This window comes from Serinus canaria, chromosome 19 (assembly GCF_022539315.1).
Source record: "Serinus canaria isolate serCan28SL12 chromosome 19, serCan2020, whole genome shotgun sequence".
NCBI classification, from domain to species: domain Eukaryota; kingdom Metazoa; phylum Chordata; class Aves; order Passeriformes; family Fringillidae; genus Serinus; species Serinus canaria.
In genome coordinates this window covers 1821131-1836304 of record NC_066332.1, presented here as the reverse complement: position 1 = coordinate 1836304, position 15174 = coordinate 1821131, and the positions used below count along the sequence as shown (strand labels likewise).

Sequence of the window (15174 nt, the reverse complement as noted above, 5' to 3'; positions counted from 1 at the left end):
AATGTTACATGGACTGGCAGTATCAACTTATCACCCCTGTTAAATAGACTGATGGTGCAGTTCTTTGTGAAGATCTTGGGAGTATTGCTTGACAAGCCTTGTTCCCAACCTTCTCCTCCCCTTGGCTGGCACTCCAGTCACTCCCTTGGATTATGGGAGGGACATTTCTGTGGGATTTTCCTGCTCCTGAGCACTGCCTGGAGTGCACCCTGGGCAGTCAGGGGTGCTGTAAGCATCAGCTTAGCAAATGTTTGTATAGAAACTTCTGCCAAATAACCCCAAAGCTGGTTGGATGAAATGGTGGGGAGATCAAAGAATTAAGAGAGGGAGAAGAAACCAGAGCACAGAGTTCATTTTTGTTAAAGCTATGTGTGTATGAGCAGGCGTATAAAAACTGCAAAAAATGAGAATAATTTAATCCCAGAACTGTTGCTGGGTTTAGTCTGGGATCCAGGCTGTTGGCTTTGCTGTGCCCAAAGTACAAATCCAGGAGCTTCCCCTTTCCATGATCCCTGAGCAATCCCAGCACTCATTGAATGTGGGGAGTTGTCCCTGGTTGTGCTTAAAGGTGACTGGAGGTGAAGCACCTCCCTTCATCTCCTCCTGGTTTGGGATGTTAATGTGGAATAATGGAATTTAAACACCTTCTATCCAGGTAACAGCATGAGACCAACATTCTCCTGCCATGTAATTAAAGCAGGCTCGTTTCAGTCAAACAAGAGATGTGCTCATGATAATCACCACTGTGCTAATTGATAGCTCTGCTGCTCTGTGGGTCACACTTGAGGTTTCTCTCTTAGATACTTGGATTTTTTTTTCTTTATGGTTAGAAATACCCAGAATCTGTAATAGAATTGGAGAGGGAATGGAACCCAGTTTATGTTTTTACACAATTGTTAAATGGAGCTAACATCTGTTTCAGTGTTGACTCGGATTAAAATGAGGGAGGAATGTTTTAATGTGATTTACTTTTAAGGATTGATTTCTGCTTTTGATGAATGAATTAACTGACAAGTAGAAGTTTTACTGAGAGCTGGGTTAAGCCCTCAAGTGCTCTGTTTTATTTTGGCTGACAAAAAGCTCCACAAGCCTTTGGCCATGGCAGTGTTGTTTGTGTCTGGCTCGTGATAGCAGGGTAAGGAAAATGCTTTGCTATAAATACAGTGACACAGCTCCCGTGTGCAGCATCATTTCCCTGGGCTTCTGCATGGTAAATTGCTTTTTCTGCAGCACTCAGGAACTTCCAGGGGGTCCTGTGCCATTCCCTGCAGCCTGGCTTTGGACAGAGGGTTTGTTTTGTTTCATGAGATCCTTCCCTTCTTGAACACTTTCTTAGAAAGTTGCTTTGTGCTTGTAAAATCTGAAGGCAGCCCAGCTTTCCAGGGAGCTCCCAGGCCAGGGTGAGCGGGATGTCATCACATTTTCCACCTTTGCAGTTGTGAACAAGTTTGAACAGGTGTAGCTGGCAAGCAGATTTTGGCTGTGCAAGGGGATCTTGGGTGAAGAATTACATGTAGTCCAGCATTTTATTCCTGTTAAATCACACCTCACTGCACTGTCTCATGAACTTGTGGTGATAAAGTATTTTATTTGTTTTAATACAGAAAGGCAGACTGGTTAATAGAGGAAACTGCTTGAATGATGTTGCTCTTAAAAATATTCACCACTGTTGGTTGCAGATAATTTCCCTGGCTTACATGCAATGCAAAATTGATCATAAAGCTGCCTCATTTTCCTTTGTGTGACAAGAATGGTGCTGAATTTAGAACAAATTACAATCCACTATTGTAGTCAGAAAACTTAGCAGTGAGCTGTTGTTCCCATTGATGGTAACCACAGGTCTGCTTCCCTTGTCTCTTTTCAAGCAAGATTGGATGATTAGATCTCATTTTCCCACTCTTTAGGGGAAATCATGCATTTAATTTCGTGGTGTCTTTTTATTGTGAAGGTAAACGGAAGGAGTGGAGGATTTTGAGATTCCTTGAGCTGTTATCTTTGTAACATCTTCATTGACCAAACGTTTTTTTCTTTCCTCTGTTCTCAGTTACAGACATAGAACTGAAGAGGCTCAAAGATGCTTTCAAGAGAACTTGTGGCCTCTCCTATTATATGACCCAGCAGTGCTTCATCAGGGAAGTTCTGGGTGATGGGGTCCCTCCCAAAGTTGCTGAGGTGAGCTGGGAATTGCTGCTTTCCTGGGAAGCCAAAAGCAGGGGACGGGGGGCAGCTGGATCTGCTGTGCACACACAAATGTTTCTGGAGTTGATTGAATTGTTTCCCATTTTTTATGCACCTTCTCTGCCTGGCAGTGGTGTTCCAGACTTGGATCCTGGGTGGTCAGGGAGGTGCTGGGCTGAGATGTGCTCCCAACCCTGTTAATACCTGGTAGATGACTTGGAAGTAATCCTGAATATCCAGATGTAAATTTGGGCAATTAAAAGACTGGGAATTTGTAACGAGACCATAATAACAGATTTTATTTACTCCAGAGATGCACTTGCTGTTGGTTCCTTTGAGATTCCACTGGCTGTTACTTTGTTTTCCAAATATGAATCTTTACAAGCTCTTAAAAATAAATTTGTTCATAACAGATGTATGAATGAGCTGAAAAATAGCCAGAATCAAAATTTGCAACATGGATATAAACATATATCTATCTAAAAAAAAATAGCAATACCATCCTACACATTTGCATGTTTAAAAAGTTATTTTCTTTTATAGAGTTGCCCCTTTCTTGAGAGAGATATCAAAATATTCTTGGTAGAGAGACAGATTAGGCAGACCTTTCAAATGATCTCTTGCTCCATGTCATTCCTAGTCACAGCCTCTATTTTTGGCATCCTCAGAGCTGTTGACCTCAGAGGATGGTGCAAGTCCCCCAGTTTTATTTAGATAATGTGAGTGCTGAAGTGTTGCATTGCTGAAGGTTTTACACTCTGGCAGAGTTCCTTTTCCTCAGCTTAATCTTTCCTCCATTCTTTTGCTCCCCTTTATTCCTCAATTTTGGCCAAGAGGATGATAATACTACTTTACTTCTGTAAACAGTTGGCTTTTTATGTGGGTGTTTAAGGCTTAGCAGGAGAATTTGCAGTGGAAGAGGAGGGGTCTGATTTGCCCAGAGCTTAAAGCCTGTCTTCAGCATGAATTTTTGAGTTTGAGAGTTGGTAACCCCTAAGATTAAAAAAAAAAAAGTATCTTTCACAATGTGTGATTGGTTTGAAACAGTATAAAGTATTGGCAATTTTATATTCTGTGTTAACTTGTACCTTTATATCCCTTTCATGTCAGTGTTAAGGGTTAAATTACTGATGTGGTCACAAATAGAGATTCTGGGATGTCTAATGTCTGCTGCCTGGTTTTTCATTTATTTTTTAAAAAAATCTGTCCTTAAAGACACAATTTTGGTGATGATTCTCTCTTTTAACACTCATGATGGTTATAGAGCAGTTCTTGGTTTCCAGGTGGTGAAATAAAATTAATGGAAGACTCCTAATTGGTTTTTGATGGCTTCTCATCAGAACTCATCTCAGAATTCGAGTACAAATTATGATGTACTTGTAGCATTCATACTCAGGCAGTGCAGCATCAAATCTGTGAGCCTGGAAACTGTAAATGGGGCCAAAATTGGGATTTCAGTCAGGGGAGGCTTTGTAATTCCTGGCTTCAGGATGGGGAGAAGCAGGCAAAGTCATTAGGCAGCTAAAAGCCCTGAGTTTTCAGCCTTTCAGTCACTAGAACAGATCATTTGGAGCCTTGGAGCTGGGCTGTGTGCTCTGCATGCTGTAAATAATGGGTTTGCATATCTGAGACCTTCGGGAATTTGTTAAAACCACAGGAGTTTTAAACTGGACATGAAACAGAGAACTGAAACCAGTGAAACTTTAATCCAACTATTTGTGGGATTGTCCTGTACACAAAACTCTAAGTGTTAAGGACAGTAATGTTCTGGGAGGATCTCTTGGGAGATTGATTAATAAAAGGAAATTTAGAGATGTGTCTGTGTTGTTAAACTGCAGGAAAGCTGCTCAGGTGGTGAGAAGCATGAGCCCAGCTTTGGTTTTTAAATCTTGTTATGCTCCTCAGTTGCCCATGAAACAGAACATGTCAGGCTTAAATTTTATTTTAAAAGTACTCTGTGCCTTATAATGGTAGTGAATTTTACATTCTGAAATGTAGATTGCTGTCATTCTGCCTGGGTGGGGCTGGTTTAAGTAAAGCTGCAACAGCATTAAGTAATTTTGGAAGACACAAAATTGCATCACATTTTGATGGTGCATGTTATTAGAAGTTTTCCAAATGCCACACCAACGTGAAAAAATGTGGAGAAATTGTGTGTTACATGACTAAAACACTCTTTTATGAGTGTTTATAAACTCTTCCCAGGAATGACTGAGCAGCTAAAGTCCAAGCAGTGCCAGCTCCTGTGGCTGGAATTCCATATATTAAATACTGATACATTGGACATTATCCATAAAATTCCTTTCCTCTGTTTATCTCATGAGCAATCCTTGGGTTGTGTTGAAACAAAGTATAAATGTAACGTTTGGTGCTCATCTGGTATCACAGCTGAGATGTACAAAGTTCAGCAGGAGTGAGTGGATGTTTCAGCTGCATATTTAAAAAAAAATGAGGATTCCAGTGGAATATGAAGGTGAATTGCTCACATGGGCAGTGTGGCCTTGAAGGCATTTGGTGAAGACAGAAGGATTAGACATAAAAAGTGTGGAATTCAAATCTCTGCCTTGAAGCCTCTACAATTGTTGTGTCCAAATAAAGCACAAATTCAGTTTTAATAATTCAGCCCTTCAAGCATTTGTGCATGGATTAAAGTTGAGCAGCAGAAGGGGCTGATCTGAGCCCTGTGGAGATGGAAATGTTTGGGTAATGCTGAGTCTCAGGGTGGGGTGGGAGTGAGGGTCAGGGTGTTCTGTGGGCAATGAGATCCTGCTGTGCTTGGATCGACATCACCGTGCCTGCAGACAGATTTTAGTACTCCAGAGGGATGGATGGACAGACAGACAGACAGACAAGGAGAGGGTTTCTGCAGGTGGCACAGCACTGCTGAGGTGTCTGCAGCCAGGCTGCAGGAGCAGCAGTAAATCTGGAGTAGCCACTCTGTGTCAGGTGTTCCCTTGTCACCTTCCTGCCACCACAGCACTGGGTGGCTTGGCCAGGTCCAGCCTTGCCAAGCCCAGGACTGGTTTTGTTTGGGCACTCCCAGTCCTGGCTTGCAGTGGAAAGCACCCTGTGGTGCTGCAGTGACTCACAGGGCTCTGGTGTTCCCCTCTCTGCTGCCAGCCTGCCTTGGGGATTCCTGCTGCATCCCCTTGATGCCCTGGGGATTATCAGAGCCCAGCCTGGGGCAGATTTCAGCCCTGATGAAGAAATTTGGGGAAACACCAACACGAGCAAGTGGGAAGTGTCTTCACTGGAGGGTTCTAATGTGGAGTTTCTATATTGCTGTACCTGTGTTTCACTAAGTAAAGGCTGTTCAGTACCACAAGAGCTACAGAAGGGCAACACAATTAATAATTGAAGTGTCTTTAGCTGAATGTGATTACCCTAAAAACCACATCAGATGGAGCCTCAGTGTAAGCTGCTGGTTTTGCTTCTGGCATCTGTGTTTGCCCTGGTTCTGGTTAACTTCTCTATTTCATTCTTCTAGGTTATCTACTGTTCATTTGGAGGAATATCCAAAGGGCTGCACTTCAATAACTTGATCGTTGGATTAGTTCTACTCACAAGAGGCAGAGAGGAGGAGAAAACAAAATGTAAGTGATGTAACTTAGTAACAACGAGACAGTGGGCTGGGAGTGTAAAATGTGACCATTTTACAGTGAAGATGGGATTTTTGGAAGCATTTTTAGCTGTATTTTTGGAAATTAAGTGCACTTTTGTTTTCTATATTCATCAAAATGAAATATTTGCCAAGTCATCATGAATATCAGTGTTGGGATCCTACAGAAAGCCTGATGGTCTCTGTGTGTGGGCAGAGGAAGGAGAATGGCATTGATATTTTTCAAAAAAAATAGAAAGCATCTGCCTACTGACTTCTGTTGTTTTGTCTTCTCTGTTAATCTCATTTTCCTTTTGATTACAATGGTAAAAGAAAAGGAAGGTCTTGACCTAAACCTTGTGGACCTGTATTGAACTTGGATCAACCCAAGGTTTTAGTCCTGTAGCTGTTGCACAGCCTTTGACATTCTCAGCCAGTTATAGACCTTGCATTTGAAAAATGTCACTGCCATGGATGTTTACACATGTTTCTATTTCCCCAGATATTTTCAGCCTCTTCTCTAATGAATCTGGGAGTTATGTTGTCCGTGAAGAGATGGAGAAGATGCTGCATGTGGTTGATGGGAAGGTCCCAGAGTCACTCAAGAAATGCTTCTCTGAGGTGTGTCCTGCACCTTTCCTCCTGCTGCAGTGACAAAAAAGTCAAGATTACATGAAGCAGCTTCTTTTTCTTACTCATGCACCTATGGGAACAAATTGGCCTTGTTTAAATGGGGTAAAAGCTCAGGGGTTTTGTGCTGTGGTAGTCCATGTAATTTATATTGATGGGGACAGTGTTTGGTGTGTAAGTGCAGGCATGCTCTGCTCCTGTATTCACTGTGCTCCTTGGAAAGAGATCAATTCCCAATGGGAATCATCTCATCAGGTGAATTTAAATACTAATATTGCTGCTGGGAACTTAGTCATTAGTGTGAACATTTTATTGCAATCAGGGAAGAAATCTAGAACACAGAGCTGAGAAGAAAGAAAACCTGCACCCTGGATTTAAAAATGCCTGACAGCAGTGCTTGCTTCAAAATAATAGTTTTATATTATTGCTTTTGTATCATTTTCCTGCCAGGAGCTACAACATTTAATTCTGCTTTAAGTTGTTTGAGAGATGTAATCTTTTTGGAGCTTGCTGAAGTCCCCCTCTACAGCAGGGCATTGGTGCTTTCCTGTATTCATTGATGATTGTTTGACTCCAGGGATCCTGATGAATTTTCAGGGTTTTTGCTTGGGTTGTTATCAGATGACTGTGACCAGCAAAATGGAGACATCATTGTACATTCCCCTGGCAAAAGGATTGACCAGATTGACTGGAAGCTTTAATTGTGCCTATCAGGTTACTTAATTACTTCAGATTTTATTATTCTGTGCTGGAGATAGCTCTGGTTGTGGGCAGTGCCTGAGCCAGGCTCTGATCTGGCCCTGGTGTCCTGTTGGCTTTGGAGGCAGTGATTGCATTCCTGAGTCCTGGCTGCAACCATAAATCCTGAGTCCACTGCCCTGCAGCTTCTGGAGCTGACCCCCAGTGCCATTTCCTATTTCTAATTTCCCATCAGTGTGCTGTGATGAATTGCACCCTACAAGTTAATGGCACACTGTCCAAGAAATCCAGAAATTCTTTATGAAGCCTTGCAGGAAGATGAGTATCAATCTGGGCTTCAGAGCATTTTCCTGTTCAAGAAAATGCTGCATATTGATTTTTGTTTTAAAATGAAAATAGTGTAATAACCCACTCAGCAGGATTTACTGGGCTCTTAATCATCCATGGTCATTGCTGGAGAGTGAGAAAGTTTAATGTTCCTGCTGTGGGCCTTCCTGCCTGCCTTCTGGAGGATGCCTTTGATTTCAAGGATGATGTTTATAGGCACTTCTGTTCATCAGGATTATTGCATGTACTCAGCTAGAAATAGAAGCTTTAGAATATATCTGAGCTTTCCTTTTGTTTCTGAAATACAGGGGGGAAATTCAGTGATAACTGCATTGCTCAGGTTCCACCATAATTCAGCTGTCATCATTGTTTGATTCAAATGCTTTCTTCCTCCTGTCCAGAGTTTTTCTGTTCCTCTTCACTGTCCTTCCAGGGAAAATTGGAGTTTTAATGACCCAGCTCTTGCTGCCTTTACAGAGAGCAGTGCAAAAAGTAGAGGGAAAGGCTGGAACAGAGAGTGAGAAAATGTTCTTTTCTCTTGATCCAAACTGTTGGAGGAATGGAAGAATAAGAAATCAAAGTGAGGGTGGGGAGGCCCTTGCACAGGTGCCCAGAGCAGCTGTGGCTGCCCCTGGATCCCTGGCAGTGCCCAAGGCCAGCCTGGGACATTGGGAGGTGGCCCTGCCCATGGCAGGGGTGGCACTGGATGAGCTTTAATGTCCCTTCCAACCCAAACCAGTCTGTGATTTGTTGGATGAAAATATAAAACTCTTCAGTCTAGAAACAGAGGCATAAAAAGAATGAGTGTCTGGAACTGAAACAAGCCCTGCAATGGGAATAGGAAGCAAATGTTTCAGCAGTGCTGGTGATGAGAGATTGGAGCAGCCTGGCAAAGGGAATATAGTGAATTTTCAATTTTCTGCACTTGGCAGTTGCAGATAGTCCGTGGCCAAATGCAAATTGCTGGATTCTGTAGAGATGTAATTCAGTGAAGTTTAATGGTCTGTGATATGAGGGGAGTTTAAATAATCAATGACTTGAAACCTCTTCCACTTTGCAGACCCCTGTTTATTTCCCCTGGAGATGAGAATCTCCATATAATGAGTTTGTCTACTGATAATGGGTTTGCTTTGATTTGAGGTAGTTTTGTAGGTCCTGTAGAAATTAGTCTGCTGATCCCTATGGTTTCATGGCCACAGCTTGGCAAGGATCCAGATAAATGGTTTAAACAGCACTGGAATTCTGTCAATGTCTAGTTTTAATGTGTTCCTGAGCAGGGAGCTCCAGGAGACAGGGAGTGAGGAGATCCTGGGAATGTCATGTTCACTTTTATGCTCCAGTGTGGATTTTGGTCAGTAGAGGCAAAAAAGTCCACATGTTCCTGCAGTAATTAATCCCAGCATCAGTTATTCCCAAATCTGATTTTTCTGTGTTGTCTGTATACCTGCACAGATAGAACAGAATGTTTATGATTTTGTGATTTTATAGCACCTGGTTTTTGGTGCAGCAGAGCTGGTATCTATAATAATACATTTAAATTCATCAAAATAACCTCTGCTCTTCTGAATTGCAAGTAACCATTTTTCTTTTCATCCCTTTCACCTGAGGTTCAGAGTAAATGAGTTTCCAAAGGCCACATTGAGTAGGTGGCTGAAATGCAGAGAGAACTTAAAGTTAATTTCCCTCCCATTGCTGTTTCAAAAGGAAAGGGAAAAACAGGCATGGCTCCAAGCAGAAAAATTACATTAGCACTTATTTTTCTAGGAGATTGTCCCCATTTTTTGTTCAAACAGCTGGATGGTTCCTGTTTACTGGCAGTGAGAAAAACAGCTCCCATTTTCTGGTTTTTCTTGCAGGGTGAGAAGGTGAACTATGAGAAGTTCAGGGTTTGGCTGCTGCACAACAAAGACGCTTTCACCTTCTCGCGGTGGCTGCTCTCAGGAGGGGTCTACGTGACCCTCACTGATGACAGTGACACCCCAACCTTCTACCAGACCCTGGCTGGAGTCACACACTGTGAGTAAAGGTGCTTCTTGTCCTGCACATCTCATAAAAAAAGCCCTGTCAGAGTTCACAGGCAGAGTTGTTGTTCATTGAGTCTCCCTGCTCCGCCACGCTGGGTTCAGCGAGAGAAATTCCTTCTCTGAGCTCATCTCTTCTCTGCTGCCTGTGCTGGGATGTAAAATGTTGTGTGCAAGGACACTGGGTTGTTATTTTTAAGAGATAATAATGCTGAGGCTACAACACTTCTAGAGAAGTTTGCTACCAAGCAAGCTAAAAAAAAAAAAAAAGTGTCTTCTGAAGTGGCTGGCTGGTAATACTGGGTTTATTTTTGGTCTTTATAGTGGGTTGTAAAACTACTGAGAGAGTTGAGAAAATAATATTTGTTTCAAAAATAAGTGTTACCTCTTAATTTGCTTCTCCAGTAAAATAAATAATATTCCTGGCATGTGGTAGAATTAACTAAAGAGAAGCATCCTCAGGAATTGTCTCCAGAGAAGAAGTGCCTCCTTATGTCTGTGCTAATGTAAAAGAAGGAACAGCTGCTTTTTAAATTAAATCCAAAACCAAAAGGCTGATAAATAACACTTGATGTAGCAGTGTAATGCAGGCATGCATTCCATCCCTGAGGAGCCCTGGCACGAGGGAGTTGGTTGTGGAGGTCTCAGGGATTTTGATGTGCTCTCGTGGATTTTCCTCACAGGTGCCAGTGGGGCATTTAATCCTCTCATGGGTGAGTGACTTGAATAAAGCAACACACCCTTCTTATCCTCTCGGTTTTAAATATGGGCATTCAAACTCTTTTCTGACCATCTGAAGTGAAAATGCATAATGAAGTCAGGAGTTTATGAACAGGTAATTTATTTGCATTACATGAAAGGCTGAAAGGAGACACTGAGGTTACAGAAAACCACCGAATATTCTGAGGTCTCACAGACAAGGTAGAGAAAGAGGAATGTGAAAAAAACCCCAACCCTCTGAGTGCTCTGGAGTTCAGCCCTGGGAAAGATCTTGACCTGTGTCAAACTGAGATCTGCTCTTTTTTATGCTCTGAAATGGAAACTTTCAGAACAGTTTTTACTGGGCTTTTCACAGAAAGTTTGTTTATACTGAAACTCAGATGTGGAATTTAAAAAATCATTTAAATGTAACAGCTACTGTTTTAATAGATTTTATTTAATATTTGTGGTTGTTCTCAGTTCTGGTTTTGATATCCCTGTCACTGGTACCATCATGTCAGAGCTGGGATTGAGCTTTTCAGTGAATTCCAGAAATACATGGAGGTGATGTGCTTATTGTCCACAGAATTGGGAAGTTCATGTGACAGTTATGTTTGGACCTCTAGATAAAATGAAATTTTACTGAATTCCCTTGTGATTTACGACAGTGTAGGAATCTCATCCAACAGATGCAAAACCAAGGAAAATGTAAGTGCTTGAGCACTTGGAAGTAATTTCAGCCTAATCAGGTCACTCCAAGGAGTAAGAAATTCAGTACAGAACTATTTTTAACACAGCTGAATGTGTAAAACACTGAGAGCTGTTGGAGGCTCGTTCTTAGTGTTTTTCCTGGGAGAATGGTTGCCTTTGGAAGGACCAGGAAGCGAGATCATGTTTGGTAAACTGAGGCAGACACCACAATACAGAGAGAGAGGGAAAGGTTTCCACTTTGTTCTGTTATAAAATGCAAAGTAATTTGTGCCACTCCCTGGTGCAATCAGGAATTTCTCAGTCCTGCTGCATCTCCTGGCACAAGCCCCAGACCCCCTCCCCAGCCTTACCTCACACTCTGCTTCCCATCCAACTTCTGGGGAAATGTGTCAGAGCCATAAAAAATGGCAGTGATAAAAGCAGGGCAAGTTTCTCCCTTTGATTTAGGAACAGCCCCCATTTCATGCAAGGCATCAGTGGCTCCATTTAAATTTGCTTAATGAGCCAGGCTATCAGGGAAACAAAGGAATACTAATTTTTCATTTGTAAATAGCATTTGTTTTTGGTGTGCAGATGACTTTAATTACATTTCTCAACACATAATTAGAAATGAAATTTTAAAGTTATAGGAAGTTGCACACACTTGCTGCTTTTAATCAAATTTTGTTCCGTTTCACTTAAATCAGAAATGTGAATAATTTTATTTGAAAGCTGCCAAAATAAGTGGCCTTTGTTCCTAAAAAAGCAGTTTCAGGGGTATGGATTTGTCTTATACCTGAGGAGTGACCAAGCAGCAGTAGTTTGGATTTTCTCAGTTCTCTTGTATGATCATATGCATTTAAATTCATTTAATTTATATTTTTTTGAAGCCATCACATTGAACAGCACTGTGGTGGAGCCTGCAAATCCCACATTTCTGTCACACTGACTCAGGGGACACCTCACTGATTTCCTTCATTTAGCTGGAAATGTTTTTTCTGCTGCAGCATAGGTGCTGGTTGCCTTTTCTATGTGTCATTTTGGTGTGACTCAGTGTCATGCAATGGGCTTAGACACTCAGGTTTCCAGCCCTTTTCCATGGGAAAAATAATTCTGTTCATCAGGTTGCTGGTTTTGAGCTGACAGAATGTTTAATTTGTACTTCTTTGTCACCCAGTTCTTGTGTCACTGAGTTCTGATTAGATAACATCCAAATTCCCCTTTGAATGGGGGAGACTCCTGTGATGTCAGAGAAATTCACCCAGTTCTTTCTGAGAGCTCTCACCCTCCCAGGGGCACTTATAACTGCAATCAGCACAAAGAATTCCATTTTAGAATATTCATTTATCACTGTTTAGTCCAGTAAATACGAGAGGAGCCCTGGCTGGGCAGGCAGGGTGGCTGAAATGGGAGAGGCACTTTTGGAAACAGCCCAAAATCCAAGCTGGGATTGTCAACTCTGGGGGAGCCTGAAAGCCAAGTGCAGTCAGGGGATCCCTTCCTTTTGCTGGCATTGAAAGGCTGGCTGCTAAATCCTGGGCACCCACTCCACAGCAGGCAGGTGTGGAAGGCAGTGCTGGAGATTTGGGCTCTGTGGAAGCTGCTCTGGAGGGCTGGTTCCATTCTGTGCTGCCCTGTGCTGGGAGAGGAGCTCCTGACACCCCCCTGCTCCCACCTTGAGGCACTGCTCACCCTGATTCTGCTGGGTGGCCATGCCTGACACACACAGGGACCTCTCTTGGCTGAGGTTTAGCTTCCCCTTCCCTGTGGGTTTGTTTTTAATCAGGAAGAGCACAAAGATGAAAGTCTGACAGCAGCCCAGGCCAATAAGTAAAAGCCTCGGTGTCACTTAATCTGTATTTTGCCACTTGTTATCCTCTTAGTTCCAGGCTATTTTATGTCTTGCAAAGCAGCTCTCAGTCCCAGAGTCTTCTGGGGGTTAATTTGAAAGGCACAAAGGAGAGTTTTCAGTGAGAAGCCGTGTTTGGTGTCAGGCTGGGCTCCCTCCCTGGCAGCAGGGGCTGGGGGCTGCCTGGAGCACGTCCTGGTGAGCAGGGAGCAGCCCAAGTCCTGGTAAAATGGTGGGAATATGGTATGTTTCTGCTGCTGTCAGCCAGAGAGGATTGTACCCATAGGTGGGTAAATATTGAACTTCTGTCATGTGCTGCAATGCTTGGTGAATTCTGGTCCTAGAAAGAATTGTAATAAGCAGTGGCTGAAATGAAAACATGCTTTTAATTTTGTTTTCTAAGGTAGAAGATTATTCCTGGCTTGGTATCTATGGAATATTTTAGAGGAATGGCACTAAGATGTAACCTGGGGGTTTAGTGTTTGTCACTGCCATGCACCTGCCTGTTGATCAACGTTCTAAATTAATTTATTTTTAGTAGTTTTACAGTTTTAGATGTTATTTTGATTGACAATATTTATTTGTTCTTCCTTTACAAGAAGAGGAGTGTGTTTCAGTTCTACTTATTATCCCTCTGATTATATTGGTCTAATTCTTAGAGAATTCAACCAAAAAAAGTATTCATAGTTGTGCAGATCTGCAAGCTTTTCATATTTCTAATGGGCAGGTGATGAGGGAGACATCAATCAGCATGTGGTAGTAAACTGCTTAAATTTCTCAGGTGCATCATGTCCATGTGACCTGAAATAATATCATGTATTTAATTCCCTAAATGAATCATTACTTGGCCTAGAAAGCCTGTGTGTCCTGAGGTTTTGGCCTATATTGTGTATATAAAATACACCCTTCTAAGTAATCTGAGTGTAAGCCCAGTTTGCAGTTTGATGTGATTTGAACAGACATTAAGGAAAAAGTATGTATTTTGAAAAGATAAAATCTTTTATCTGCACCAAACCTCAGTGGAATGTGGTGTTTTGTCGTGCACCCTGATGTGTTTGGGTATGGAGTGTGGTGTGCCTTTCCCATGCCTCACTGAAGTTCAGTAACAAATATGATTATGTGCAGAATCAACTGCCAGAGGTTTCTTTGAGCTTGCACTCATGGAGGAATAGATGGTGCACTGCATATCCTGAGACTGATTTACAAGATTATGGGAAAACTTAGTCTGGAGAAATCAAATTATGCAACAGCTGCTGCTCAGCTGCAGCTGCAGCTCCCTGTGCTGCATCCAGGAAATGCTGCTCCCTTTATTCACTGCTGCTGCACTGGGCTGCAGTTTGTTGTAGCTGTCAGTGAGAAATGTTCTTTTGTCACATTTTTACTCCTGGTTAACCTGATTTGTGGAAGGCTAATCAGTGCTGAGAATGTTATTTACTGCATGGTTTTACTTTCTAAAGTGCTTGTGCAGAAAGTCAGGGCATTTGGGCTGGAATCAAAATGTAACACTTGTGCCAACACTTAGCAGCTGTTCTTTTAAAGGTGATTATTTGAAAATTCGCTGTCTTTGAGTGACCATGATGTCAGTTGATGTGAACACAAACACAGCCAAGATGCTTTGTGATAATCTTTCTTTTTTGAGCTGAAATAACAAAACAATGGAGGCACCACTGTAGAAACATCTGTGAAGTACAAAAAAAAATCAGAATACACCTAACTTCTACTGCAGGTATTTGAGCGAGGTTCTCTGGCAAAATTTAACATTTCTGCAGCTCTTAATTACTAAAGATAAACATTGCACCTGCCAGGGAAAGGGTTCTGCAGATTTACTCTTCAGTGAGGACAATTGGAGCTTCCTGCTGGCTTTTGAATATTCTGTGTTGCATCACTTGAAGAATGAAGTGCAGCTCACACATTTGTTATTCTTCCTACTTACAGAGGTGGATTAAAAGGAAGCAAAGTGATTTACATGGTCATGCACAAGAGAACATAAATAATCTTTTGTGTTTGCTAATGAGAGCAGTAATGTGGAAGTGGAATTCCTGTAACTGGCAGCACAAGCTCCCCTCTCCCATTGTTGGGGAAGGGGAAGAGCCCTGGGATTCTCCTCACATCTCTGATATTTCTGTGTGCTGAGCTTTAAAGAAATAATTCCTCAATTCCTCTTTCTTGATTTCTAGGGGAATAATATTCCTTCATAAGTTTGGATTGCTGCTTGCTCATGCATTGGGGCAGACTTCCAGTGGGTGATGGGACATGGGGAAATGGGTTTAAACTCAGAGCAGATGTGAGGCAGAAAGTTTTTGTGATGAGGTGGTGGATTCCTCATCCCTGGAAAGCCCAGGCCAGGCTGGATGGAGCAGCCTGCTCCAGTGGAAGGTGTCCCTGGAGGAGGTGGGGGTGACCTTTAAAGGTCCCTTCCAACCCAAATCACTCTGGGATTACAGCCCAGCCAAGAGCCAGGGGTGGTAGAGCAGACCAGGGGG

The 15174-nt window shown here is 42.3% G+C and overlaps 1 protein-coding gene across 5 annotated transcripts in view; it reads left to right on the top strand.

The window, feature by feature from the left end:
* USP32 (ubiquitin specific peptidase 32) overlaps positions 1–15174 on the top strand; it is a 63168-nt gene that overhangs the window by 17116 nt on the left and 30878 nt on the right. For all 5 annotated transcript variants that reach the window (XM_050981765.1, XM_030231937.2, XM_050981764.1 and 2 more), the window contains exons 2-5: positions 2045–2172; positions 5666–5771; positions 6279–6397; positions 9289–9448. In XM_050981765.1, coding sequence (XP_050837722.1) covers positions 2045–2172; positions 5666–5771; positions 6279–6397; positions 9289–9448 — 513 coding nt within the window. The remainder of the gene's footprint in view (positions 1–2044; positions 2173–5665; positions 5772–6278; positions 6398–9288; positions 9449–15174) is intronic.